Source organism: Colletotrichum truncatum, assembly GCF_014235925.2.
Source record: "Colletotrichum truncatum strain CMES1059 chromosome Unknown Contig_0010, whole genome shotgun sequence".
In the NCBI taxonomy this organism is placed as follows: Eukaryota; Fungi; Ascomycota; class Sordariomycetes; order Glomerellales; family Glomerellaceae; genus Colletotrichum; species Colletotrichum truncatum.
Window position 1 is genome coordinate 2,206,401 of NW_027222407.1, and position 25,372 is coordinate 2,231,772.

Genomic DNA, 25,372 nt, shown 5'->3' on the forward strand with positions numbered 1-25,372 from the left:
GGGGGGGTATAGTGCTATCTATGGTGCTATATCTATGGGGTTGTTTTTTTTTAATGCCTACAATTATTCCCACCATGAGGTACCAGCCCCGTCATTCTTCCCGACCCCCGGAGGTCCTTATCAAGAGAAGGGAACCAGGAAGAGTCAGAGAATCTCCCAAAACATCCCTCCTCCCCTCCCACCCCCCAGTTCTCTCAACCTGCGACAAGACTTGAATCAGCCTTGTCATACGCAGGTCAAGACCTGATCAACATTTCAAAATGGTAATATCCAACAAGCTTTTTTCCCTTTTCCCCGTTTCCCTCCCAAAAAAAAAAAAAAAAAAAAACTTTAGAATTATACAAAAGGTTAAGAGAGCAAAAATGGCTGACGAAACGCGCACAAACCAACAGTCCTCCGAACGGACACCCCTCATCGACGAAGACGACCGTCGCCGACGCGCAAACAATGCAGACGACTCGGACGACGCCGACCCTCAACCCCCCGGACCGTCGCGTCTGCGAGAGGTGATCCTCTTCATCTGGGCCCTCGTCGCGACCGCCGCCGTCATCATCCTTGCCGTTTGGGCCCAACACCGCAACCAGACCGGCGGCCAGTTCAAGCACCCGACTAAGCGCAACCTCATCTTCATGGTCTCCGACGGCATGGGCCCGGCCTCGCTCTCCCTGACCCGCAGCTATCGTCAGCACGTCCAAGGGCTGCCCGAGGGTGACGTCCTCACGCTGGACAAGCACTTTTGGGGCTCCAGTCGCACCCGGTCTTCCAACTCCCTCGTTACCGACAGCGCCGCCGGCGCCACCGCCTTCTCGTGCGGGAAAAAGAGCTACAACGGCGCCATCTCCGTTCTGCCCGACTACGAGCCTTGCGGCACCGTCCTCGAGGCCGCCAAGCGCGCCGGTTTCATGACCGGCCTGGTCGTCACCACCGACATCACCGACGCCACGCCCGCCTGCTTCGCCAGCCACGTCCTCACCCGCGCCATGAACGACGATATTGCCCTCCAGGAAGTCGGTGCCGGCCCTCTCGGTCGCGTGGTCGACATCATGCTCGGTGGCGGCCGCTGCCACTTCCTGCCGAACGGCACGCACGGCAGTTGCAGGCTCGACAACGAGGACGTCGTCAGCAGGGCGCGGAAGGAGTTCGGCTGGAACTACGCCGGCGACCGCAAGGCCTTTGACGCGCTGAACCTGGGCGAGAATGTCCACTTCCCCCAGCTCGGCCTCTTCGCGCCCGGCGACATCCCCTTCGAGATCGACCGGCGCAACATGAGCCACATCTACCCGAGCCTGAGCGAGATGGCCACCACCGCCCTGCGCGCCCTGGAGAAGGCGACGGAGAACAGCGACAAGGGCTTCTTCCTCATGATCGAGGGCAGCAGGATCGACCACGCCGGCCACATCAACGACCCCGCCGCCCAGGTCCACGAGGTTCTCGAGTACGACAAGGCCTTCAAGCACGTCTCCGACTTTGTCAAGAACAGCAAGACCCAGTCTCTCCTCGTGGCCACCAGCGATCACGAAACCGGTGGCCTCGCAACAGCTCTTCGTAAGTCTTTTACTCTTAAATCATTTACCTAACATCTTTCTCCGCAATCAGCACCACTAACTAACACGATGCCCCCAGAGGAACCCGGCCACCTGCCAGTGTACAACTGGTACCCCAGACAGCTCGCCAAGGCCACGGCCTCGGCCGAGCTCCTGGCCAAAAAGTTCATCCTGCACGTCTCGAACAACAAGTCCAAGAGCAGAGACGACCTCAAGAAGTGGGTCAACGAGGAGCTCGTCATCCCGGGTCTCGGCATCCAGAACGCCCACCCGGAGGAGCTCGACGCCCTCGTCGACAACCCCGCCGTGTCGGTGCAGACCTTCGCCGCCATGATCAGCCTGCGCGCCCACATCGGCTGGAGCACCCACGGCCACACGGCGCTCGACGTCAACGTCTACAGCACCGGCGGCGACGAGGCCGCCGCCATCCGCGGCAACATCGAGAACACTGAAATCGGAAAGTTCCTGCGCAACTATCTCGACGTCGACGTCGACGCCATCACGGACGAGCTGCGCGAGAAGATGAACGTGAAGCAGCTGGGCGCCATGAGCATGCAGCAGACGCCCGCCGCCATGATCGAGGATCCCAGCAGCTGGAGCGAGCAGCAAGAGCACGCCCATCTCTTGGCGGTCTAAATACCCGTTTTGAAGGTGATCCGATCCGGTCGGTGGTGTATAGGCATATACGGCATACTTGGGAGTTTTTTTTATTTTTTACTATGAGCGTGTATTTTTGACAGCATGGGCCGGACAGTCGGTACGCCGGCACCCGGTCTAATCATGGCAATAAATGGGTAACTGGAAGCATTGTATGGATTATTATTATTGAATGGAACCACATTGTTGGAAAATTTTATGTCCGTGTTGGTTGTAATGTTTGATGTTTGATGATTGATGTCTTGACAAACTGAACATGGCTAAGCAGTCAATGCTTGCATATGCATGAATGTCTAGTCACGTTTTGCTGGAGGTGGAAATCGGACTGATGATAACAGTCTCGCCAGTGAGTCAGCTTCGTAGTCCCTTCAAGCCATGGCAAACAAAACACACAAAGGTAGGATGCTTCGACACCGCTTCCTTGTCTTTGCAGGTATCGTCTGATGTTGTAATCAGGCTAGCCTGATCTAAATTCTGCACCAGCCTAACGAGATTCGGAGAACCCTTGCTCTTAGTTTTCATTTGCTTCATCCTCACATCGTATTATCTCAGTCTCGGAGGCGGGCATTTCCGCCTATCAATCTGTCTCAGACATCACGATATGCTGGGATAAATCCAAAGGATTCGGCACCAGTTTCCCATGGGTTGGAAAGTTGAATCCATGACACCGCCTCAGCTTGCGATACCGTATCCAGAACCAACCAAGACGGCCAACGCAACCCCTGCCACCTGCCGTTTGCTTGGCCGGCGAGCCGAATGCGAGATCAGACGGGCCAACGCGAGATTGACACCACCTTTTCTAGTCAAGCTGGATGGACCGATAGGGAGGAGGGGGAAAGAGAAAACATCGTTTGCCGTCCGGGGTTCTAAGCTAGGAAGGAAGTCCTGCGAGTGGGCAAACCTGCCAGGACAGCGAATGCCCTGAGGATGTGTGAGATCGGGTCTCGAGCTAAGATCGGTGCAAAAAGCCTCGTCAATGAACCCTGTTCAAGACAACAGAAGAGCACCGCATGTTAGACAGCTTCAAGGCTATCGATTGGAGCTTAGACAGCCTGGTCGGCAGCGGGTGATGGCATTCCGAAGGCCAAGGCCATGTTCGGGACCGCTTTGGCCGGATCGCTACTGTTTCTAGGGAAGCACTTTCTCCTTTGGGATGTGTAAGAGTGCCCAGCGATGACCTTACGGCCGGTAACGCTACAAGTTGATTGAAAGCTGGGCTTCCGCTAGTAATACGGCAGCAAGCTGACCCGTATTCCGCCTCTGCAGCAGATGTATTCTATTCCGTGGAGGCAGAGGCGCCTCGGCTCTCCCATTCAAACCCCCACTCAATCACAAGGTTGATGATGCATGTCCTGAGCTATGGAGGAGTAAACCTGCGGCAAAACTTGGATTGTCGTCTCATTTCATCGGCAATTCCACCCGACGCCGGGTCTCTAAGCTTCAATCAGTCAAGGATTAGTAAGGCTTACCTGCATCGTGTGGTGCCAGTCTTGAGTCCAAGCCACCCCTACGGGCCCCCGACTAAGCGGCTTGGTCATACGTATAGAACAAACCGATTGTATATCATGTGCTATTTTATAGGTTACCGGCAGTATGGATGGCCATAATCAGGGAGCGAGCAGGTGGTCTTAGTGATGGTGTGAAAGAAGCGAGGGGCAGGCCGTCCTGGGAGCAGACCTATCGCATTCGCTTCAGACTTGCTCTCTCTCTGTATTGCACGGGCCTAGACCGGCCGAGTCAACTTGGCAGGCAGCATTGATACAACAGCTTTGTTGCGGGTTGCATCACTCCTCTCGACTTCGAGGCTGCTTCTGGGGGTTGTTTGTGTTGCTCATAAGCCATGGTACTATGTGATGTGGTAGCCGGCCCCTCCAACCGAACGTTGTTGGATCGCGATGCCTGGCGTCATGTACAGAGAGTCAGACAGACGTAGGTCAAAATTATGTACGTAAGGCCGGACCATCTTCGGATGGACGCACAAACATGCATCCAGTCCTTGGTGACGCAGTTCTCATAGGCCCGATAGACGAGCTGGTTCCAATAAGTAGTCGCGGGGTTACGCAAGAGGTGCGAACAGGCTTGCTTGATCTGGAGCTTTTGATGTGCATGAGAACTGTTGTTTAACAGGGTCTGTTTGGGAAATGAGAAATTGGGGGTTAGGCGGGGGGATCCATCTGATTACCAGCTGATCTCACGCGTAGCGCTTCGTAGCGCTTCTCAACCCGGCGTGCATTATCTGGATTGGGAATGTTTGTTTGCTCAATTACCTGGACCATAACCAAGAAGGAAGCTGCCAACCGGAGCTTGTCATGGGTTGTCGGGTGTGTGGGAATCCAGCCTCACAGTGTGCGACCTGCGGACGTGCGAAGTTGGAATCCGATAAGCCAGTTGATACTGTGTCGTCTCGGTCTCGGAATGCTCTCCGATGCTGTGACCTATTGTAGCGGCAACGACGACAGCGTTGCTGGTTGGAGGGGGCAGGGTTGGAAAAAAATGATGGATATGCTTTTGGGTGGTTTGATGGATTAAGTGTTTTTGTTTTTTTTTCTGGTGCAGTGAGGCAGACAAGTCATGTTGTTGGTTGCGGGGAGGTCTGCTAGGGAAATGGCTATCCCAATGCTTAATGCTGCCTTCCTGTTACGTCACCCTTCGGCATCCATTTTAGTTGCTCTATTCACGGGCCTTCATTTTCCATCAACGGAAGGCACGGCAAAGGAAGAAAAAGCAATCGAAAGACATGTACATGGTATCGCTATTGCGTTCTACCTATGGTGTTATGTCCATGAGGGTTCTGCTCACTATAGTTGCAGTCCAATGTCCATCACACACGTCTTGCCGTAAACACACAAAACATGCCGCCTCCCACGCTGCCACTGATTTTGTTTTTTTTTCGTATAATAACATGGCCTCAAAACGACATCCGGCTTAGGTCAGATGACGACAGATATCGCCAAAAAGGGCTTTGGTGATGGTGCGAAAAAGAAAAGAAAAGTGATGATGAATGAATCCGGAACGCCTTGGCCCCCCCTTCCAACGCCCTGATAACATGACATGCCTGCCTTACCCTACCCCGGGTCTGCTTCCTTGCCCAAAGCCTCTCCTAGAGAAAATCGTGTCCCTTGGTGTCGTCTGCTCATTTTTCTTGTATTGTTGCCTGGGTGTGATGCGTCGCTGTCCGTGTACTTGGTCAAAGACAACGACTCTCAAGACATGCTTTTCAAGGCAGGCCCAGCTCATTGTCCGACGCATACCCGGCGTCTGCACCCATCGCAGCTTCCAAAAGTTGCCTGTCATCAAAACTGTCCTACATAACCGTAGACGACAACAGCCGAGCGTCGACATCATCCATGGGGAGCTCCATGCTGCCACGCGCCTCCACACCTTGTAGTCGCGACTCCATGTTCTGGAAGCGGGGCTCGTATCCTCCGGCGCGGTTCTCGAGATTCTCCAAACGCTTGTTCATCGTGTCGAGGACCTGCTCGATGCGCATGAATCCCTGAGCCATGTCATGGTTGAGGCGGTCGATCTTGTTGGTGAAGGAGCGAATAGATTGGGCGAGGGGCGTGTTTTCCTGGCCAGGAGGGGCAGTCGCGACGCGAGGTTCGTGGTTGTGGCTGCCTTCCTGAACAGCAAAGCGCCATTGGTTGCCGAGCTGAACCTCGCAGACGGCCTTTGCACGCCACGGGCAGTCGACCTTGCGCGTCGAGGGGTTGCGCTTCTTGGCAGTGCTGCTGTACTTGACGCCGCCGCGATCGCAAACCAAGTCGTAGCGAGTGGGCTTGCCGTCACGATAGTTGGAAGCACGAAGCTTTACAACACCGTAACCCTGATCCTTGGCGACGCGTTGAACCGAGGTCAAGAGGTCTTCAAAGGTCCGAAAGATACCCTCGGGCGGTGGTAAGAGCGCAGGCGGCGGCGCATTCGACATGACGGCGGAGGAGTCCAGCTTGGCGGATGTATAGGGAACGTGGGGGAAAAGGGTATTGAGTGACGAGTCCAGGATGAAAAGGACACGCCGAAAAAAAGTAAGAGTAAAATAAGTTGGAAGTGAATGAGAAGCGCGGGCCGGCGGAGTTTTGTTGGTTTGGCAAAGATGCAGCTTTCCAATGATAGAGGCCGTTCGTGACGAAAGGCAGGAGACACGGAGAGGTTGGAGTCAGAGAATTCCAATCCGCACGGTCTGAACTAGGTTCGCAGTTAATCCGCCCTCCGGCTAGCTGTTTAGCGAGGGGGTCAGCTTCCAGGATCCAGCTGCAAAGAGCTTGGCTTATGTGCAGAGTGAGGTACCAAAGTACCTTTTTCCTTGTTCAGACGGGAGCTTGAGGTACTTGAACCAGAGAGTTGCAAAGCGTGCCAACACTTTAACAGATCTTGTTTATATGAAAACAATAATCCGAAGGGGCACGGGAGATAATATTGACTTCGAAGGTCCGTTTTTATTTATGTCCTTCATTTCTGCTCTTTCTCTCAATGATTGATTGATGACCGGTACGGAAGATCCATGCATGATGCTGCGCCCTCAACATCTTGTCTTGAAAGTTCACGTGATCAGTCTCAGCACGGTACGTACTAGATCTTGGGGCGCTGCGGGAGATAGTGGGGCTCGAGGTGCTAACCAACCCATTCAACCTGGCGCTGCTGACTCTGGGGGGCCAATAACAAGTGGTAGTGGTTGCTTGGAGCTGGTTCTGGCCCCTACTTGGTCGCTGTCACTTGCGCCAGGCCTCGGAAATACCCACGCTCAAGACAACCACCAACACATACTGTGCTGCCTGCTGACTGTAGTGCCTATATTGAATTTCCAACCAGCAAGGCGCATGAGAGCGGCACGTTTGCAGATGCTGTGCAAACATTTATCGTGCCATATCTAGACATATTCCGGGCTTGAACGCATCCGAGGCTCTGCATTGCCCCTCAACCAATCTCTATTCTCACAGCAACGCCTCGGACCGGGGCAGCCAGCTCTTTCTCCCGATCCGATTCCACCCTTTCTGCTTGCTGGGGCAATTGTAGCCGGCTCGGCGCCGTTGGATATTCTCTTTTTCGGGCAATGATTCGGTAGGCTTTGCCCAGTTCACGAGCAACCTACATCATCATGGCAAACAACGGCCCAACTATCAAGACAGAGCCCGGCGTCTCAGACAACGAGGCATGGGATGAAGAACGCCTGGAGCAGGCATTGAATCAACTGAAGCTTTTACACATTCAGGTATGTGTTCTAAGATTTCTTTCAGTATGTGCAGGATCGCAGACAATCTGACATTCTCACAGCTTCGGGGCTTGCGGACAACGATTCCACGAATGCTTGAACCTTTGTCGGCGAAGCAGCCAACTCGTATGTGCTTCACTCCCCAGCCATGTCTCGCCAGCTAACACGTCACATTCAGCTCAAGCCAAGTTCAGCTCCTTCATAGAGTCTGTGGCTGCAGCCAAGAAGGAAGTGCAAGACTTTCAAGAGTTTCGCAAAAGTGAGGATATGACCAAGATCATGAACCACGCTACGGAGCGCCGAAAGGAGGAGCCCAATGGCATCAAGGCCTGGCGTGCGACGGACCATCCTGACTGGATGACGGTAGACTCATCATCATAGATTTTTGGATATTTTTAAAAATATACATGTAACAGGGCGTTGACGGTTTGTATGGGAAAGGGATACTCATCAGCGTTGCTTCTAGTCTCAACAAGCACCTGTTGTATGATGGAACTTTTTTAGAGATTTATTAATCCAGATGTTTTGATTTTTATGTCAGTTTTAATAACAATTCACCTTGTACATTTCAGTGATTGGTGACGGTTGGTGACGTGAGTTCCACGAAGTATTACTATTGCCAAACCTGGTCCAGCCCCCAAGCAACATCCGCTCCGACAGTCATCAGAAAGGGGCCTTAAACCCAGAGGCTCCAGCACATGGACAGAGCACGTGAGATGGCCTGGGTTTGGGGCTTTTCGGGGGCTGCAGCCACATGTGGCTCACCGCACCCCACTTCACCAGGCCTCTCATTAGTCGCCTAAGCGGCCACAACAATAGAGCCTCCACCACCCACAAATATCACGTGAGGACGTCCTTCCTCCCAATTTTGCGCCCACACAATTTTGCGCCCACACAATTTTCAAACCGCTCGCGATCCTCGACTCTCAACTAACCACCCGCAGCACATCAGTCAGTCAAAATGGCCGGAGCCCGTGTCACCTACCGCCGCCGTAACGGGTGAGTCCTCACCATCGGAATCAAAGACGTCGCGATCGAATTGTCGAGAGACGACCTTTTTTTGAATTCCACATTCGCGTGCACACCCGCACGTTGGGAGACTTTGGAGGCTGACTTGGGAAATTTTACAGCTACAACACCACCTCCAACCGCACCAGGATCGTCAAGACCCCCGGTGGCGAGCTTCGCGTCCTCCACATCAAGAAGCGTGGCACTGCCCCCAAGTGCGGTGACTGCGGCGTTAAGCTGCCTGGCGTAAGTTGGATCCAAAATTAAACACCACCACCGAAACAAGACTCGAGGAACCATTTGGGAGCGCACGGGACAGTCGGGAGCAAGCACATGAGGTCGACGAAAGGGGTTGAGGATCGGAATGATGGGTTACGGAAGAACTGCTGTTCAAGAATCAAGAGGAGGGAATCCCGACCAGCGCTCTCAGATGACTCCTTCGATGTCGAATCTCGGAACGGCTCATGAGAACAACGATGTGCTAACAGAACATGGATAGGTTCCCGCCCTCCGCCCCCGCGAGTACGCCCAGATCTCCAAGCCCAAGAAGACCGTCCAGCGTGCCTACGGCGGCTCGAGATGCGGTAACTGCGTCCGTGACCGTATCGTCCGTGCCTTCCTCATTGAGGAGCAGAAGATCGTCAAGAAGGTGCTCAAGGAGCAGAGCCAGTCCGAGAAGAAGAAATAAACCCGACATGTCTCTTCTTGTGTCAACGTCAAATCAAAGCTGGCAGGATGGGAAATAAGGGGTTGGTTCATTGCTTCGGTGTTCATTAGGGCAAAAGGAACTGCATGATACAAAGAATCGTCGGCCACAGGCGGATTGATGACGGTTCGTCTGCTGCTGTGCGTTAGGGCACTCTTAAGGCCTCGATACCTGAATGAAAACGGAAATCGAGCCCTTCCAACTTTTTTGGTTATGTGGGATTGTCCATCTCGTTGCTCTGTGACGGCCCCGCGGTGTTCCGGTCAATGAGGCGCCCAAAAGTTGTTTACTTCAGTATTGAAATTATGACAAGCGAATTGAACTTTTGGCGCCTCTGCGCCTCAAAACAATTGAAAAAATGAAAACCCCGTTCTGCTAGATGTGCTATTATTTTTTTCTTTTTTTTTTTTTTTTTTCCAGAGATACTGGCCTCGGTATCATTATTTTTATTGAAATGTGTTTTTCCCCCGCCATCGCTCCTCGCCCTTGTCTGGATAGCTGAACCTAGTAATCATGACGTTGAAGATACTGAGGCAGCTCTGCCGAAAAAACCGTCCCTGGTCTACACTCAACTCCTGCACCAGTCAACACTGAACGACCGAGCCAAAAACTTCTCTCCTCGAGCCACACAGCTTGTTTCCTCTACAGGCACAACCATTTAATAACAGTAGCCGATGAATTCAGCCATGAGCACCCGTGTGCTGCGCGCATTTGCGCGGGCCCAGCGCACGATTCCCCAATCCATTCCACGAGCGTCTGCCACAGTATCGAGATCACCAGCAGCCCCTACACTTAATGCGTGCCTACGCAGTCAATTTCATACGATATCTCCAAGATTGAGGAAGGAAGATTCAAAGGAATACCAGGGAGGCACCGATTTTAGCGAGTTGGACGTCTTGGGAGGTGTCCCGAAGCCCTCGACCTCGATCGACGTGTGCATGTCGGACGGCTTCTCGCTGAACAGCGGCGTCAAGATATTGGATGGCAATGCCGCACTTCTCGTCGGCGGAGAGGCCTTTGAGTGGCGACCGTGGGAAGCCAAGGGTTCTATGAACCTGATCAATGCCAAAGGACAGTTCGAGGTGCCGCCCGAGGCATTTGGCGTGCTAGACCTGCTCTGGCCACGACCTGGTGTGTTATCCTTGGATCGAGTGTCTACAGTCATGCAGATGGATGGCTAACATGGTTCATTTTAGATCTGCTCATTATCGGTGTCGGTCCCAAGATGGTACCGCTCAGCCCGGCGACAAGGAAGTATCTGAGCTCCATCGGCATCCGCGTCGAGATATTGGACACCAGGAACGCGGCATCTCAATTCAATCTGCTTGCTACCGAGCGGGGTGTCGACGATGTTGCGGCTGCTCTGATTCCCATCGGATGGGTCGAGGGCAAGGGCGCTGCGTGACGTGCTCGATGAGAAGACCACATGGTCACCTCGAGTCATGGCGGTTTAAAGATGAATTGACCGTCAGAGAACACACGTGGACCGACGGAAGCAGTCAACACGACAATTTTCGTGATGATCCATAATATGGATTGGGAATGGCGTCAAGGTCAAGTCTCCAGCGCACTATGTGATACTTTGATCGAATCTACCCAGCCCAAGCGCTCTCTCTCTCTTACTCACACACTCACACCCACGAGGCCTCTGAGACAGACTTGCCTCTTAATGTATTTTTACATGGCAAAAATTATGTACCAATACTTGATACCATTTCCCAGCTTAATCACGGCAACGGCTGAGAGTGTATTATGGGACGCGAAAACTCTGTAAGACTCACGAGAGCATCGAAAATGTAATATTAAAACAACTGTTACATAAATTTCATCTGCAATACCCTGTTTCCCCCCCCTTCTTCAGCTCGTACGTAATCAGCCTTGCAGGACCGTATACAGTCCCTGATTCGCAGCAGCATTTCCATTGGCCACCAGTTCCAGAAGCAAGGAAGCCAATGGCAGCGTTTTCCCGGGCCCAGGTGGAGGAGGGATGACGAACTGTTGGCTGAGAATGGGCAATGACATAAATTGGGCCAGAGGCAAAAAAAAGTTTAGCGGCAATGGCCTTCCACTCCACCAAATGCCCGCCGCCGTGGGTTCTAATCCGGGTCCTTATTTTTCAATGAGGCTCACACTTTCAGTTTACCGTTCTCACCCTCTCTCTCACCCCCCAAAGCTCCCCTGGAATAAAGCGCCCTTAGGAACGGCTAGTAGCGACCACGTTCTGGCCTGCCTCGCCTCAGTCGATCCGCCCTAGATCAGATCGTCCGTTCTACGGCACATCTCCCCCCCCGCGACCCATCTTCATTAAAAGCGAAGCTCGCTTTTGCTTTCCCCTGCAGTGCTCCTGGGCCTCGCGCCCAGTAGCACACACAAGCAGGTGCGACAGAGAAACTGCAGAAGAGAGGGAATTTGGAACCCCATCCGACGCTGCTTCCACTTGAGTCACATTCCGTCTAAAACCCGCTCTCATCGTTATCTCACTCTACCTTTAACTACCTCACTCACGCTCGACTTATTTTTGTTTACTTTTACCCCTCCAAATCTCGCTATCTTCCTATAGAGAGATCGTCGGTTTACAAACTTTGTTTCAACACAGACAAGAGTAATCACTTCTTATTATTATTATTTTTCTTCTTAAAAGCGCACCACTGTTAGAGATACCCGCGCTTCGTTCGGTCTTTCATCCTTTATCAGACAAGCTACTTATCGCACTCTTGCTTGCGTTGCATTTGGGCGCCTTATCAGTGCGGGTAGCCAAGACGCGTCTGGATCCTACACTGGCACATATTCCCACATACCCCCTCGGTCGACATGGGAGATCAACAGCAGGCCGGCGGGTGGCTGAGCTTCGCCAATCCCCACGACCCCGAGGCCACCGACCCAGCTTTGTTGAAGCAGAACTCTGAGATCCGCACATACAAGACGGACCGCTACACCTACCCTGGAATCCGGACCTTTTACAAACGGCACCCTCAGGCCGATCAGCTGCCGAAGCCGCCTATTCCTCTACTTGTCTTCATCCACGGCCTGGGAGGCTCTGTGGCACAGTTTCACCCGCTGCTGACGAGCCTTGTTCACATCTCATCATGTTTGGCTATCGATATGCCCGGATGCGGCCGCTCCGAGTTTCGACAGACGGCGTGGGATGCTTACACTACAGAAGCGCTGGCTGAGCTTCTAGAGGTCATCATCAACGAGTACCGCCAGAAAGAACCTGAGCGTAAGGTCGTCCTCATCGGCCACAGTATGGGCACAGCTTTGTGCGCGCAACTGGCAAGCCGCAACGCCCCGCACAAGACAGATCTGCGGAAGCATGTCGTCGGTTTGGTTGCTATTTGCCCTCTGGCTGGACCTCCGACGGAGGACAAGACTGCGCTCTTCCGGAAACTGCTATGGATTCCCGGCTGGTTGTTTGATCTATGGAGGGCATACGATCGGTGGGGAGGTCCGCAGAGTGTTAGCGTCAGCCGTTTTGTCGGCCCTGAAGCAGACCTTGAACTGCGCAAGCTACAAGACCGCTTCAATAACCAAAGCCGCACGCCGGTGTGGCGACGTATGGCGTGGGGCTCCCTGCCGACATTCGAAAATGGCGTTGCGAAGGGTGGCGTGCCAGGAAAGGATGTTTGGGCTGGCGTTGATGTACCCGTCTTTCTCGTCGCGGGAGAGGCTGACAAGCTCACCTCTCCGGATGAAGTTGGCAAGATCGAGGAGTACCTGTCCGGGAAGGCCCCTCTTTCACCAGAAACAGGGTCAGATGATGGTCATGAAACCATTGTCGACGCTGCCGCACCGGTCAACACATCCAAGAACCCCGCGGACCACATACCTGAGAGCATAGACGACATCACAGACGAAGACTTCCAGCGCGACAGGCGGCTGAACGAAGATGCAGACATGAGTCATGAGGATCCCTCCACACCACAAGAATCACCCGCGAATATCCCGCCACAGCCTCGACACCCCACCAAGGTCGTCAAGTCGATCATCATGCCGGCACCGGCTAACCATGCCTTGCTCTTCATGCCGTCTACCGTCAGGATCCTCGCGGGCCGCATCTCCGACTTCCTTGCCGCTCACGTCACCGGTCGTTTCTCGTTAGGATGGCAGCTGCAATATCTCTCGCGCGAGGGCAAATGGGACGTGAAGAACCTCGCAAAGTGGAAGAATGTCGTTCCAGTTTCTCATCCCATCGGCCCCAAGGGAAAGCCTGCGGTCTTTAGGGCAATGAAGACGCTACGAGAGGCCGATGATGTACACTGCCCCTCGGAGTTTGTAAAGAATTGGGGAAGCATCATCAAGGATGTCGTTGACATTAGCCATGACCAACCGGTCTACGACCCTAGGAGCATGGAGAAAGGCGGTGTGCGCTACCACAAGTTTGCCACAGTGTCCAAGATCCCGCCCACGGCCGCGGAAGTCGCGACCTTCACCGCGCTTATCGACAAGCTGAGGGAACAGCAGAAGAAGAGGGCCGAGGAGGAGGGTTGGCAGGAAGTTGACGGGCAGAACCAGGTGATTGGCGTGCACTGCCACTACGGCTTCAACCGTACGGGGTACTTTATTGTGTGTTACTTGGTCGACCGGTGCGGGCTAGGGATACAGGAGGCGATTGACACGTTTGCGAAGGCGAGGCCTAACGGGATCCGCCATTCGCATTTCTTGGATTCGCTATTTGTACGATACTCGGAGTTGAAGAAGGGGGAAGACGAGACCGAGTCGTGAGGTTTGGGGTTCAGCGATTGGGGCATCGGGGGTTTCCTTTCAGGCTCTATGAGATGGGTTTGGGACCAGCGTATCTGATTAATGATGAATACTACTTTTAAACCGATGTTAAATCTTATTTGATGTGATTGACAAGAGTGAATTGAAACGGTGCATGTTCCTTTATTTTTGGTCAGTAGTAGGTCTATATTTACCAACGAAAAACTATCGAATTATATGTTAAAATTGATGGCGAGCTATTGCATCACAGAGTAGACGCCGAGCCTATCTTCTGTGTCAAGTGCTACGGGCTTCTCCGTCCCAACTCACTATTCACGCTCAGAGATCGAGGGTTGGTATATTGCGTCTGATGATTTGTAAAGAGCGTAGAGGTGGCATGTGATGTGTCCAGAGGCGTGTTATGGAGAGTGGCCAACGGGCCCAGAGACATCTGAACTCGGTTGATAAACGTCGAGATATCACATCCAAAATTAGAGACAGATTCTATAGTATTAACGTTTTATCCAAGCTGTCTTGTGTTCTGATGACTGAACACTAAGCAGCGAGGAATCTAGTAGCCAAGTGTTGCAGGGAGTCGATGGACGTAGGCGTAAGAAGCTAGATCATGGCAAATTCTGAAAGACAACAAAGTGAACGAAAGAGTTTGATGTTTCTAATGAAGTTCGAAGCAATGCGGTATCGTCCAGGTGATCAAGGTTTTATGTTGACGATTTATATAATGATTTATATTTGTTTCTTTTAGTCGAGCATTTATTTGACCAGAGTCAAACAGAGTTCTGCGTCTGCGATTCAACATTCGAAGGAATACAATTTTCAATTCCTTATTTCACGTATTTAATGCATCTCTACGAAATTTGCTCTTCTTTTAAAGTTGTATAATTCCAAACAAAGTAGTCTCAACACCACTAACACGCTCTTGACCATTATGCAGTTCCCATTAGGCAGACATGTCGCTGTAATCCGTCCGTCCCTCAGTGGACCCGAGCGCCCGGCCCCGCACCAGCAACCACTTTACGCGACCAGGCGCGCCATTCAACAAAGCCAGGCCAACGACACCGTCATCGACACACCCTGGAGGCGGAACTTCACGCCCATTGATCAACACTAATGACCTCGTAGCGAAGCCCTCCTCAATATCAAGTGCCACAATGGCCATCCTCAACTTCACCCTCAGCGAGGATGCCGTCGCTGCCTTCCGCGACGTCCTTACTTGTCTGAACAAGTTTAGCGATGAGGTCTCTCTGGAAGCTAAGAAGGACCAGGTTCGTCGTCGTCGTCGTCGGCAAAAGTTAGTAGTATTTGATCTTGAAAAAGACCCCTGACGCAGTACAGCTGGTTCTATCCACCCTCAACTCTTCAAAATCCGCATACGCCTGCTTTACCCTCACCACGGCGCGCTTCTGCTCCCGCTACCAGTTCGAAGGCAGCGCCCAGTATCGCGACAAGTTTCACTGCAAGCTCTACACTCGTGTACTCTCTCACACCCTTGACCCCTTTCCACAGCAGCGGGGAAGTTGACCGCTGTCACACAGGCTCTCATTTCGATCTTCCGCAGCCGCTCCGCGGGTGACCCCTTGCGTGACCGTGAGAGGGAAAGCTCCATCGACCACTGCGACGTGGCCATTCAGGACGGCCCCGGTATCAAAAGCCGCTTCATCGTGAGGCTGTATTTCAGAAACGGCAAGCTTTGTCCCCGCCTTATCTCGGCCTGTGTTGCGCAAACGGTCTACTGACGGTTCACGGCAGGCATTACTTCTACGCATTACCTGTCTTTCGAGGTCACGGTGCCGGTCCGCGCAACGTTTGACAAGAATGAGGCGGTAAATCACTGGAAGATCCCCTCACGGACCTTGAGGCAGCTGATGGATCACTTTGGTCCCGGGATTGATTACTTGGAGGTTAATTCTGATGGGGAGCACGTCAATTTCGTTGGCACCACAGAAAAGACTACCAACGGAGATGGTCTGGTTTCACTTTGCTAGTAATTGGCATGATGCGTGTGCTAACTTTTGTTCTAGAGGTCCTCAAGAAACCTCTGCATACATCAATCGCCATTGAGGTTGACGAGTTTGAAGACATAGAGGTCGAGGAGAAGCTCCGCATCGTCGTCAGCGTCAAGGATTTCAGAGCCATCATCCTGCACGCCGGTATTACCGGCACCCATCTCTCCGCCAAGTACTCCACGCCCGCACGCCCGATCCAGTTCGCGTACCAAGGCGACGGCATCAACTGCGAGTTCCTCCTCATGACGGTAGGCGAGAGAGGAAACCCCAGCCAGAAGACGAAGAAGGGCAAGGCCAATAACAAGGCAGCCCCGAGACAGCAGCAGCTCGAGGCCGCTGCTGGGTCTAGAAGACAGAGCGCCGCGCCGTCCGAGCCACCCGAGAAACCTGCCACGCAAGCCATGCCACCGCCGCCGGCAGCGTCTGCTGCTAGGAGCGGCGCCGCGAGGACATCTCTGTTTGATTTGCGTCCATCCCAGCGACCGCCTCCCGCTACTATGCGTTCCGAGGGCCTCTTCGTGGATAATGACCAGGAATGGGAGCCTATGAGGGATGAAGACGACGAAGAAGCGGAGGAGGAGGCCAGACTGGAGTGGGATCACAGCAACCAACCTGTGAGTCCTCGAGACTATCCTGGCTTCATGAACCATATGCTAACCTGTGCCTGCCAGAACACCTCTTCCATGCACCTTGGCCGCTCCGTTGCCGAACAAAACGGCGAGATCAATCCAACGCCAGCCAGCAGCTTTGGGCTGGCACCCACGCAGCCTCTTTCAGATGTGAAACGCCTAGGCTTGTTTTATCGGGAGTAGCTTGAGCTTGATACCTTGATGTTGTTTTTAAGTAGAGAAGACGGGCGAGGGGGGGTGTATGGCCATTTTGCTCAACCAGTGATGATATTCACCCAGCTAGTAGCGCAGCCCGCGCCGATACCTGAGATCTCAGAACCGGACGGAATGAATTTTGACGATGCAATGACATTCCATCGTCCCTTTACATCATTGTTTTCGACCTGCGGGCCGCAGTTCCCGTGCTCTCCCCATCCCCACGCAAGCACGTCGCCCTTGTCTGTGAACGCAATGACATGCTCGCTGCCGATGGCGATCTTGGACAGTACAGGAAGATTCGGCGGCGGGAGCTGGCCGTGGTCATCTCTTCCCCAGGCCAGCAATTCCCCATTCTTCTTCAGGACGTAAACGTTGCCCCAGCTTGCGCCGACATCCTGCCATTCAGGCACCGAAGCCGGAGCAGACGACTTGATGCTCCATTTGTCGGACCCGAGGACGAGTAGCTTGCCAGAGTCCGCAGAGCCGAAGAGACATGTAAAGTCCTTGCCGCAAACAGCTCTGGTAACCTTGAAGTCCACACCCTCGATCTTTCTGGGGGAGTAAACAACGGCCTCGGGGCTTCCAGCTTGTCCCTTGCGCACGTTACCCCAGCCATAAGCTTCGCCGTTGCTTAGAACCGCCACGACGTGGCCCATACACGCCGATAGATCCACAACTTCAGTGCCGGCTGGGGGGAATTCCTTGAAAAGCGTAGCAGATGGGGAGCGGACGAGCAGCTCGCCCAGACCCAGCTCACCCTTCAGCCCAGCACCGAAGCTATATACCTTCGTCGCCTTGCCCTCGCCATCTTTCTGAACAATGACTGAGGCTTCCCAGGTTGCAGCAATCAAAACCGTAGCAGCGCTGTTCTCTTGCCCGTCCTTGCTGAGCTGAATCTTTTGGAAGATGGGTTCATTAGTCTCAGCCGTCGACGTCAGACCACAAGCTCCGCTGGTTGCGTCTCCGCTCCAGTAGAGCTCGCCAGACTCGGTCAGAAGCAGCGTGTGGTTTCCACCAGCAGCAATCTTGACAACGGGGGACTCAGGCTGGTCAGGATAGAAGATGGCTTGCTTGGGTACGGAGACATCCTCCTTGTGGCCGATACCAAGCTGGCCTGAGCCGTTGGAACCAATCGCGAAAATTACAGGCATATTCAAAAAATTACCTCGTTGCAAGTGAGTATTTGAATTATAATATCTCACTCGAGAGACCCAGTCACACAGCTGTAACTTGGGAGGTGGATATGGAAAGGGCAAACAAATGCCGGATTATCCTAGTAAGCATGTTCGTCCCCCACCAGCTTTCTTCGTATGCATATAACCAGCTCTATGGAGGGGAGGAGTCTTTCGGCCAATCATTCCCGCGTCTCCGCTGTCCTCTGCGAAGATCAAAAAGCGGAACTTGAGCCGCGAGCAACTTTTTTTTTCCTTCTCTCTGCATTCGCACACTCTGAGCTCCCAAATAGCTTCTGGCTTTTTTTTGGTTGTGACTCAGCGCCCACGACCAGTGGACCAGCTGCGAGAGAAAAAAAATTTCTTCTCCTCAGGATGTGAAAGCTTGCTTCGCGCAGACTTTTACAGTCCCTACGACACAATACCAATTTTCTAACACAAGCAGGAAACACGCGCAAAAACACAATCACCATGGCATCTTCCTCTGTTCCCACCCAGACCAGCAGTGCCATACCGGCCGATATGGAAAATTTCGTCGTCGGCCTGATTGGTATGGGAGACATGGGGAAGATGTACGCGCAGAGGCTCTCTGCCGCTGGATGGAAGTGAGTAATTGCTTCACTCTCCCCAGCTGGGCCTCTGCGCAATGCAGCATTCAATGGTAAGCAACCTTTTTCCTCGTCTCGAGCACGATAAATCTTCCTCCCCCCCTTGGTAATGATGACAAGAGCGCATTTGGCTAGAGTATCGCCCGAGGCCTTCCTGGCAAGCCATTCTGGCCCCAGGTATGGCCGAAGGCTTTCCATGATGATACACCTAGCTACCTTAAACTTTACTTTGTCTGAACCCTCACCTCAACATCTGCTTCTTTGAGCTCTCATTTTAGAAGCAATGAGCTAACTTTGCTCTCAGGAATCTGCGCGCATGCCCTTTTGCTATAAATCATCTTAGTGTGCCCTAGAAGACAGGGATAGAAGTTGGGAAGACAGACTGACATCGCGGGTTCGGCAGGATAATGGCTTGTGACCAGGAGGAAAAGTACGAGAGCCTGAAAGAAGAGTTCTCGGGAAATGTATGGGAGCCTCAGCCTTTTTCTTCCTGCCGGTCCGCACCCGCTGAGCAGTCTTTTTTATGTGAATAGAACAAAATACAAATCTGCCGAAATGGCCACTACGTTTCTCGCGCCAGCGACTACATTATCTACAGCGTTGAAGCTGCCGCCATTGACCGTGTGATTGCCCAGTACGGCCCATGTATGCGTCTCTCTCTGTTTCTGACTGTGAGAAGAGAAATCAATCTAAATGACTTTGACCTCCAGCAACGAAGCTAGGTGCCATCGTAGGCGGCCAAACCTCGTGCAAAGACCCCGAAATCACCGCCTTCGAACGCCACCTCCCCTCCGACGTCGACATCGTCTCGTGCCACTCCCTCCACGGCCCCAACGTCGACCCGCGCAACCAGCCCCTCGTCATCATCTCCCACCGCGCCTCGCCCGCCTCCGTCCAGAAAGTCGAGACCGTCCTCTCCGTCCTGGGCTCCAAGCGCGTGTACCTCACCGCCCACGAACATGACCGCATCACGGCCGACACGCAGGCCGTCACGCACGCCGCGTTCCTCTCCATGGGCAAGGCCTGGCACGCAAACAGGCAGTTCCCCTGGGAGATGAGCCGCTACGTCGGCGGCGTCGAGAACGTAAAGATCAACATCATGCTGCGCATCTACTCCCAAAAGTGGCACGTCTACGCCGGCCTCGCCATCCTCAACCCCGAGGCCCGCAAGCAGATATCCCAGTTCGCCCGCTCCGTCACGGACCTCTACAAGCTCATGCTCGAGGGCAACGCCGGCGCCCTCCGCGCCCGCGTCCTCGCCGCCAAGGAAAAGGTCTTTGGCCACGGCGGCAGCCACAAGTGGGCCGACCGCCCCCTCCTCAACCCGGACCTGCTGGAGCAGTTCTCCCTCGGCCGCAAGGAGGACCAGACGGAGCCGCCCCGGCCCAACAGCCACCTGAGCCTGCTCGCCATGGTCGACTGCTGGGCCCAGCTGGGCATCGTGCCCTACGACCACATGATTTGCTCCACGCCGCTCTTCCGCCTGTGGCTGGGCGTCGCCGAGCACCTCTTCCGCAGCCCCGAGATGCTGGACGACGCCCTCGAGACCGCCATCAACGACCACACGTACCGCTCTGACGATTTGGAGTTTACCTTCGCCGCGAGGGGGTGGGCCGAGTGTGTTTCTCTCGGTCACTTTGAGACTTGGAAGAACAGGTTTGAGACGACGCAGGAGTTCTTCCAGCCGCGTTTCAAGGATGCTACGGCCGTTGGCAATGCTATGATGAAGGCTGTGTTGGAGAGTACGAAGAATTGAGAGGGTTCGTAAGTGGCTCGCTGAGAAGATTACTTATATCAAGGTCGGAATATAGGCTATGGGCGATGACCGGAGAGAGGGTTCATAGATACGCAGGAAGGCTGAGCTCAGTTGGAAGTTGTCAATATTGAATGATTACTAGTAACTGTTTTCCGCTACTATCGAGAATACCCTGTGAAGTCTAGGCCACTTGACAATGGGTAGAGAGGTGAATAACGAGTTCAGCGAACTGATGTGCCAGCGTTCTGTTTGCAGCTCGTTTTTGGTAGTACAAAGTAACTAGGGTGCAGGTTGTGAGCAGCCTATTGGCTCTACTATAGGGTATTCTTAATGCAGGAAGACTTCAGATAGCCTTTGCAAACAACAGTAGTATTTCCTCCAATCCAACGTTGAAGTAATCAAGACCGCACAACTTGGTGTCGTCAATGACGTGAAATCCCAACACCGCTTCCCTTGGCCTTTACTAGGCTTATCGTCTTGCTATTGGTGGTCCAATCGCCTGCTTCTTTGAGAATATCGAGAATGGCGATACAACGTCCTTCCTACGCTTATATTTGGGTTACCAAGTCGGGCACGTGCAGTCCTACGCTCTCTTCCAAGACAGCAACTCCGCTGTGAACCTCAAGCGGCTGGGCAGAGAACTTTCTCTCCTTCTCTTCATGCTCTTCCATCTCTGTGACGCCTCTGACGACCGCATCGTCTACGGTAGACGGTAAACTAACCGATGCAACGGCGCTGTCTTGAAGAGATGAATCGCCATCTGTCGACTCCGGTCGTCCCGCTTGAGCGGCAAGATTTGGAATACCGGGGGACCGAGGGATGTGTGCGTGTGGGATCGGATAAGGCGAAATTGGTTTAGCCATACGAGCCAAAGTAGATAAATCCAGTTGAGACATTAGGTGAGTTGCTAGACCGGGATCAGTTCTGTCTTTGGTGGTTTTTGACGATGGGCTCTCGTAGGATGCTGACGAGGATGTGGAAGCTCCAGACTGCAAGCTTGTCAGAACTGTTACATTAACCAAATTTACTACTTACTGTTGAAGACGAACGAAGACCTAGATTTGCAACCAACTTGGAGTTACAAATAGGCCTTTGTCGGAAGAGGTGAAACCCAAAACCTGTCGCTGCCGTGGCTGGGATGCTGCCGTCTGCAATACCGTCGAGGCTAATATATGCTCTATCGGCACCGCCGGGACGGCAGTAGGGACATATCTTGTACTGGCATTCTTCTTTGAGACTCGGTACCCAGGGGTTGGCACTCTGGTCCAAGAACTCCTCCAATTCGTAGGTGTTGGACTCTGTAACTGTAGCTGCAGTCTTCCGCACAGATTCACGTCGGAGGACATTTCCAAGCTGTGGTAATGACAATCAGCCTGAGATCCTTTCACGTGAACGGGAGCCAACATACATGCTTGCGTTGATGGAAGATGGTCAGCAGCTGGTCGCTGGTATAGGTTTTGGCGATATGATTTGAAGGCATCTCCTCGAGAAAGCTCGCGGCGTTTCCAGCCCGCTTCTCAGGCCCACGGTGTCTTGGCTGGACTGCTGTAATAAGTTGTTTTCCTAGGTCATCAAACGTAACCTTTCTCGTTAGTCACTTCGACCACGGTTCTGGTCGATTGGAACTTACCTCATCTCCGCAGAAAATGGAGTCACGTAGGATCTCCTCGCGGTCCTGGGAACATCGATACAGCCATCCAAAAGGACCATAGTTATCACAAGAGTCGCATCGAAGGACGTAACTGTACACGCGAACCATTGTGACATGAGTACAAGCAGCATGGGTCCGCACCGGCTTGGCGCTAGGCTGTGAGGCCATATTGATACCAGGCGCCAAGAGCAGTCTCGAGGAGACGGCGAGAAAGACGGCAAAGGCGAGACTTTTGTAGGTCAGGTTACCAAGTGATGATGGGCATTGGACGGGTGGTGGTTGGGGTAGAACATATTTGGAAGGTAGGGAAGGAGCAGAGCAAGAAATGACCATGTTGGGAAGGAGCACCATTCTTTCACAAGGGCATTCACCAGCGTCTCATCTTTCACTTTAGAATGAAAGACCGAATGAAGAATTTTATATTTAACCTCTGTTATTGTCAGTGACTGTTCAATCACTTTTCTTGGCTGAGAATACATAACTTGGTTCGAAAGACTGAAACTCAACTCCATCAACCCAATCCGTTGAGATCTTCTCTTTAAGCGAGTGTCTGCCTCGACTTCAAGAAAATGAAAATGTGCTTACTAGAATTCACTTTGGGAAATGATCTATATTGGCCACTTAACACTCCAGACTAATCCATGGGCACCACAATGGAAATTAGCAAGCGAAGAGGCGGCTAGACATCAGAGCTGATTTACGAGCCGATAGTCGTGCAATATCACTTTGTGATAGTGTTAAACTACATCATTGGCGTTGTTGTTGAACGCCGTTATTTTCAAACCATTCTTGGAACACCACCCTTGTGCTGGGCTTTATTTGTTTCATACATCTCAATAGACTCACTGAGCGAAAAACCAGGGCCTGGTTTTTCTTTCATGCTCACAATCCCATTATTCAACGCGCCATCCTTGCCGCACATGAGACTCAAGCTTTACTGGCGTAAACGTCTACTAGGGATAAAAGACCGAAACTTTTCAACGATGCCCAAGTATATGTAACAAAGCCAATGTACTTTCAAAGCTTTGTTCCCCATCAACGGTTTCTGGCTTTATTTACTGGGTTGGAGGTCGAAAACAAAGTTTCAATGACATAATGAATGTAAATGTCACATTTTCAAATGTGTAAACATCATCGCTGTGCAAACTCCTTCCAAACGCTCTCCAAATACGTCAATCATTTCTGGGCATTCCGAGTGGCCGGCTCAGAGATGCCTGCAAGAAACAAAACAGAGGTTCAGATGACCTTCAGACGATTTTGGCCCCCTCCAAAGCATAAAGCTCAATCATTAAACAATTAATGTCGGAGGGGCTTCTCGAGGGGGCAACCTAGCACAGACATGACCGGCAGGTGCACGTCAGAATGAGGTGGCATGCGTCTGTTCGATTTGCCGCCCATTTTTTTGCTACTAGCCGTCCTCCCCTCTTCAATGTACTAGTAAAAAAAAACATACCTCGGGCCACTGGGAAAGCCGCAGCCAATCATGGTCCTCCATTTTCACACCCCTGCAGCTCCATCCAGCTCTGCCCCCGTCATGCAACATCCCGGTCAACTGGGCGCTATAGACGAATGAGCTCCTCTCACCAGCGAGCTCTGGTCCAGCAGTTCCAGGCCGGCACCACCCCCATCTTAGCAATTCAATCAATCAATCTCCCTCCTCCCCCCAGCCAGCCAGCCAGTCCAGCCCAGCCCAGCCTGGCTTTAGTTTCCCGTGTCGTACCTAGGTATCCGAATCCGTACGCCTAAGGGGAGACAGAGGCCCCGATTGTGTCAACCTCCTCAACCACTACATCAACAACCCACATCCTTTTGCTGCTGCCGCCCAACCTCCCCTTCTGCGACGGCCAGACGCTCAAATTGTGCCATCTTCAATAACAGCCAGTACGTGTCCCAAATTTTCGTCCATTTTCCAGCTTGTCGTCAAATTGCAATTGGGGACCCATAGTCAGCGAAGCTTCCGCCGCGCAATTTACTGCCCACACCTTGTCGGTCGGCAGAGCGACGCGGTAAACAAACCATTGGCCCCCGGGGTCTGGACGCTGGAGCCGCAATTCAATTGACGAAAGCCCCCCTCCCCGGAAAATCCATCGCGAACACAATCGAGACGGACCCCCTCAGCTAATGCTCCTTCTTCACCGCAGTTTGCTTTCCCCGCGTTTCCGATTTCGATAGCGATACCCCCCGAGGCACATAGCCCACCATGTCGGTCAAGTTCGAGAAGGAGACGAAGGAGACGCTGCAGAAGGGCGTCGACAAGGTCCAGGAGATCCTCCACCCCGAGAAGCCTTTGCCCGGTACCAGTGGAAAGCATCCCCTCACCGAAGCCATCGGTACCGCCATCACCGGCGGCAAGAAGAATGCAGGAACCAAGGGCTACCTGGCGGTTCGTCTTACACTCCCTTCGATTCCACGCATTGCGCGCGCGAATAGCGCACGACAAGGTGGATATGACGACCTACGGACAGGGTACTAACAGCTGTTAAATCAGGCCTACATCAAGCAGCTCGAGGAGAACCCGCTGCGGACAAAGATGCTCACTGCCGGTACCCTCGCCGGTGCTCAGGAGCTGCTTGCGTCCTTCCTCGCCAAGGACCGTAACAAGCATGGCAACTACTTCACCTCGCGCGTGCCCAAGATGGCCGCCTACGGTGCCATCGTCAGCGCGCCCCTCGGTCACTTCCTCATCTGGGCTCTGCAGAAGACCTTTGCCGGCCGTACCAGTCTGCGGGCCAAGATCCTGCAGATTATCGTCAGCAACTTGATCGTATGTAAGCCGACGTCTTAGTGGTCAGGACGGTTTCGCTAACACGGCCTCTCTAGATTGCGCCCATCCAGAACTCCGTCTACCTGGTCGCCATGGCCCTGATTGCTGGTGCCAAGACGTACCACCAGGTTCGCGCGACGGTCAAGGTCGGCTTCTGGAAGGTCATGAAGGTCAGTTGGATCACCTCCCCGCTGTGCCTGGCCTTTGCCCAGAAGTTCCTCCCTGATCAGCTCTGGGTTCCCTTCTTCAACCTGGTCGCCTTCATCATCGGCACTTACATCAACACCACCACCAAGAAGAAGCGTCTTGCGGCCCTCCGCAAGAAGCACTTTGGTGACGGTCGCTCTCCCTCCATGGGAGGTCGCCCGGAGGACTACCCCGGCCCCCACCCCGGTCCCATGGGTGGCCCCATGGGTGGTCCCAACCCTCCTTACTAAACGACTCTGCTATGGTGAGATGGCCGAGATGACGGCAAGATTACGCCCACTTGATGAGATCTGGTAACATCTAATACGAAAACGAAATCGCCCTTTGGGACGGTTTTCTGGAGTTGAGGGGGCGGGGACCGTGTGAAAGATACGCGAGCTGGAGACAGGCGGCTTGAATGTGCTGTAATCGACCGCCGAGTATCCTTGTACAATTCGCTTGCTTCGTACGTTGCTGTCATGTTATATGTCTTGTGTGTTGGTAGATAGGTTCAAATGCGCTTGGGTTTAAGGTTCGACATTGTGGGCATGTGTGCATA

At 53.1% G+C, this 25,372-nt stretch overlaps 11 protein-coding genes across 11 annotated transcripts; 8 read left to right on the forward strand and 3 right to left on the reverse strand.

The window, feature by feature from the left end:
* Positions 1-362: 362 nt before the first annotated feature.
* Positions 363-2,180, forward strand: CTRU02_214072 (alkaline phosphatase; the record flags this gene model as incomplete). The annotated part of the gene is made up of 2 exons (XM_036724626.2): positions 363-1,545; positions 1,624-2,180. The coding sequence occupies 2 exons, from the start codon at positions 363-365 to the stop codon at positions 2,178-2,180; spliced, it is 1,740 nt and encodes a 579-aa protein (XP_036583745.2).
* A 3,325-nt stretch (positions 2,181-5,505) lies between these two features.
* CTRU02_214073 (Gln/Pro-rich protein) lies at positions 5,506-6,129 on the reverse strand (the record flags this gene model as incomplete). Its single annotated transcript, XM_036724627.1, has 1 exon — positions 5,506-6,129. One exon carries the CDS (start codon positions 6,127-6,129, stop codon positions 5,506-5,508), a length of 624 nt encoding a protein of 207 aa, XP_036583746.1.
* A 1,167-nt stretch (positions 6,130-7,296) lies between these two features.
* CTRU02_214074 (uncharacterized protein) lies at positions 7,297-7,791 on the forward strand (the record flags this gene model as incomplete). The annotated part of the gene is made up of 3 exons (XM_036724628.1): positions 7,297-7,410; positions 7,473-7,536; positions 7,589-7,791. 3 exons carry the CDS (start codon positions 7,297-7,299, stop codon positions 7,789-7,791), a joined length of 381 nt encoding a protein of 126 aa, XP_036583747.1.
* A 580-nt stretch (positions 7,792-8,371) lies between these two features.
* CTRU02_214075 (60S ribosomal protein eL34) lies at positions 8,372-9,106 on the forward strand (the record flags this gene model as incomplete). The annotated part of the gene is made up of 3 exons (XM_036724629.1): positions 8,372-8,409; positions 8,541-8,664; positions 8,918-9,106. 3 exons carry the CDS (start codon positions 8,372-8,374, stop codon positions 9,104-9,106), a joined length of 351 nt encoding a protein of 116 aa, XP_036583748.1.
* A 692-nt stretch (positions 9,107-9,798) lies between these two features.
* CTRU02_214076 (DUF498 domain-containing protein) lies at positions 9,799-10,529 on the forward strand (the record flags this gene model as incomplete). The annotated part of the gene is made up of 2 exons (XM_036724630.1): positions 9,799-10,255; positions 10,321-10,529. The coding sequence occupies 2 exons, from the start codon at positions 9,799-9,801 to the stop codon at positions 10,527-10,529; spliced, it is 666 nt and encodes a 221-aa protein (XP_036583749.1).
* Positions 10,530-11,935: 1,406 nt separating this feature from the next.
* CTRU02_214077 (dual specificity phosphatase catalytic domain protein) lies at positions 11,936-13,846 on the forward strand (the record flags this gene model as incomplete). Its single annotated transcript, XM_036724631.1, has 1 exon — positions 11,936-13,846. One exon carries the CDS (start codon positions 11,936-11,938, stop codon positions 13,844-13,846), a length of 1,911 nt encoding a protein of 636 aa, XP_036583750.1.
* Positions 13,847-14,994: 1,148 nt separating this feature from the next.
* CTRU02_214078 (DNA repair protein rad9) lies at positions 14,995-16,661 on the forward strand (the record flags this gene model as incomplete). Its single annotated transcript, XM_036724632.1, has 5 exons — positions 14,995-15,108; positions 15,161-15,316; positions 15,379-15,526; positions 15,593-15,808; positions 15,865-16,661. 5 exons carry the CDS (start codon positions 14,995-14,997, stop codon positions 16,659-16,661), a joined length of 1,431 nt encoding a protein of 476 aa, XP_036583751.1.
* Positions 16,662-16,732: 71 nt separating this feature from the next.
* Positions 16,733-17,827, reverse strand: CTRU02_214079 (alpha-tubulin suppressor protein aats1; the record flags this gene model as incomplete). The annotated part of the gene is made up of 1 exon (XM_036724633.1): positions 16,733-17,827. One exon carries the CDS (start codon positions 17,825-17,827, stop codon positions 16,733-16,735), a length of 1,095 nt encoding a protein of 364 aa, XP_036583752.1.
* A 492-nt stretch (positions 17,828-18,319) lies between these two features.
* CTRU02_214080 (prephenate dehydrogenase) lies at positions 18,320-20,212 on the forward strand (the record flags this gene model as incomplete). Its single annotated transcript, XM_036724634.1, has 4 exons — positions 18,320-18,453; positions 18,860-18,920; positions 18,990-19,101; positions 19,167-20,212. The coding sequence occupies 4 exons, from the start codon at positions 18,320-18,322 to the stop codon at positions 20,210-20,212; spliced, it is 1,353 nt and encodes a 450-aa protein (XP_036583753.1).
* Positions 20,213-20,760: 548 nt separating this feature from the next.
* On the reverse strand, positions 20,761-22,031 carry CTRU02_214081 (uncharacterized protein; the record flags this gene model as incomplete). Its single annotated transcript, XM_070206175.1, has 4 exons — positions 20,761-21,194; positions 21,235-21,565; positions 21,621-21,794; positions 21,843-22,031. The coding sequence occupies 4 exons, from the start codon at positions 22,029-22,031 to the stop codon at positions 20,761-20,763; spliced, it is 1,128 nt and encodes a 375-aa protein (XP_070060207.1).
* A 2,032-nt stretch (positions 22,032-24,063) lies between these two features.
* Positions 24,064-25,064, forward strand: CTRU02_214082 (uncharacterized protein; the record flags this gene model as incomplete). The annotated part of the gene is made up of 3 exons (XM_036724636.1): positions 24,064-24,246; positions 24,352-24,627; positions 24,684-25,064. 3 exons carry the CDS (start codon positions 24,064-24,066, stop codon positions 25,062-25,064), a joined length of 840 nt encoding a protein of 279 aa, XP_036583755.1.
* Between the last annotated feature and the right edge of the window lie 308 nt (positions 25,065-25,372).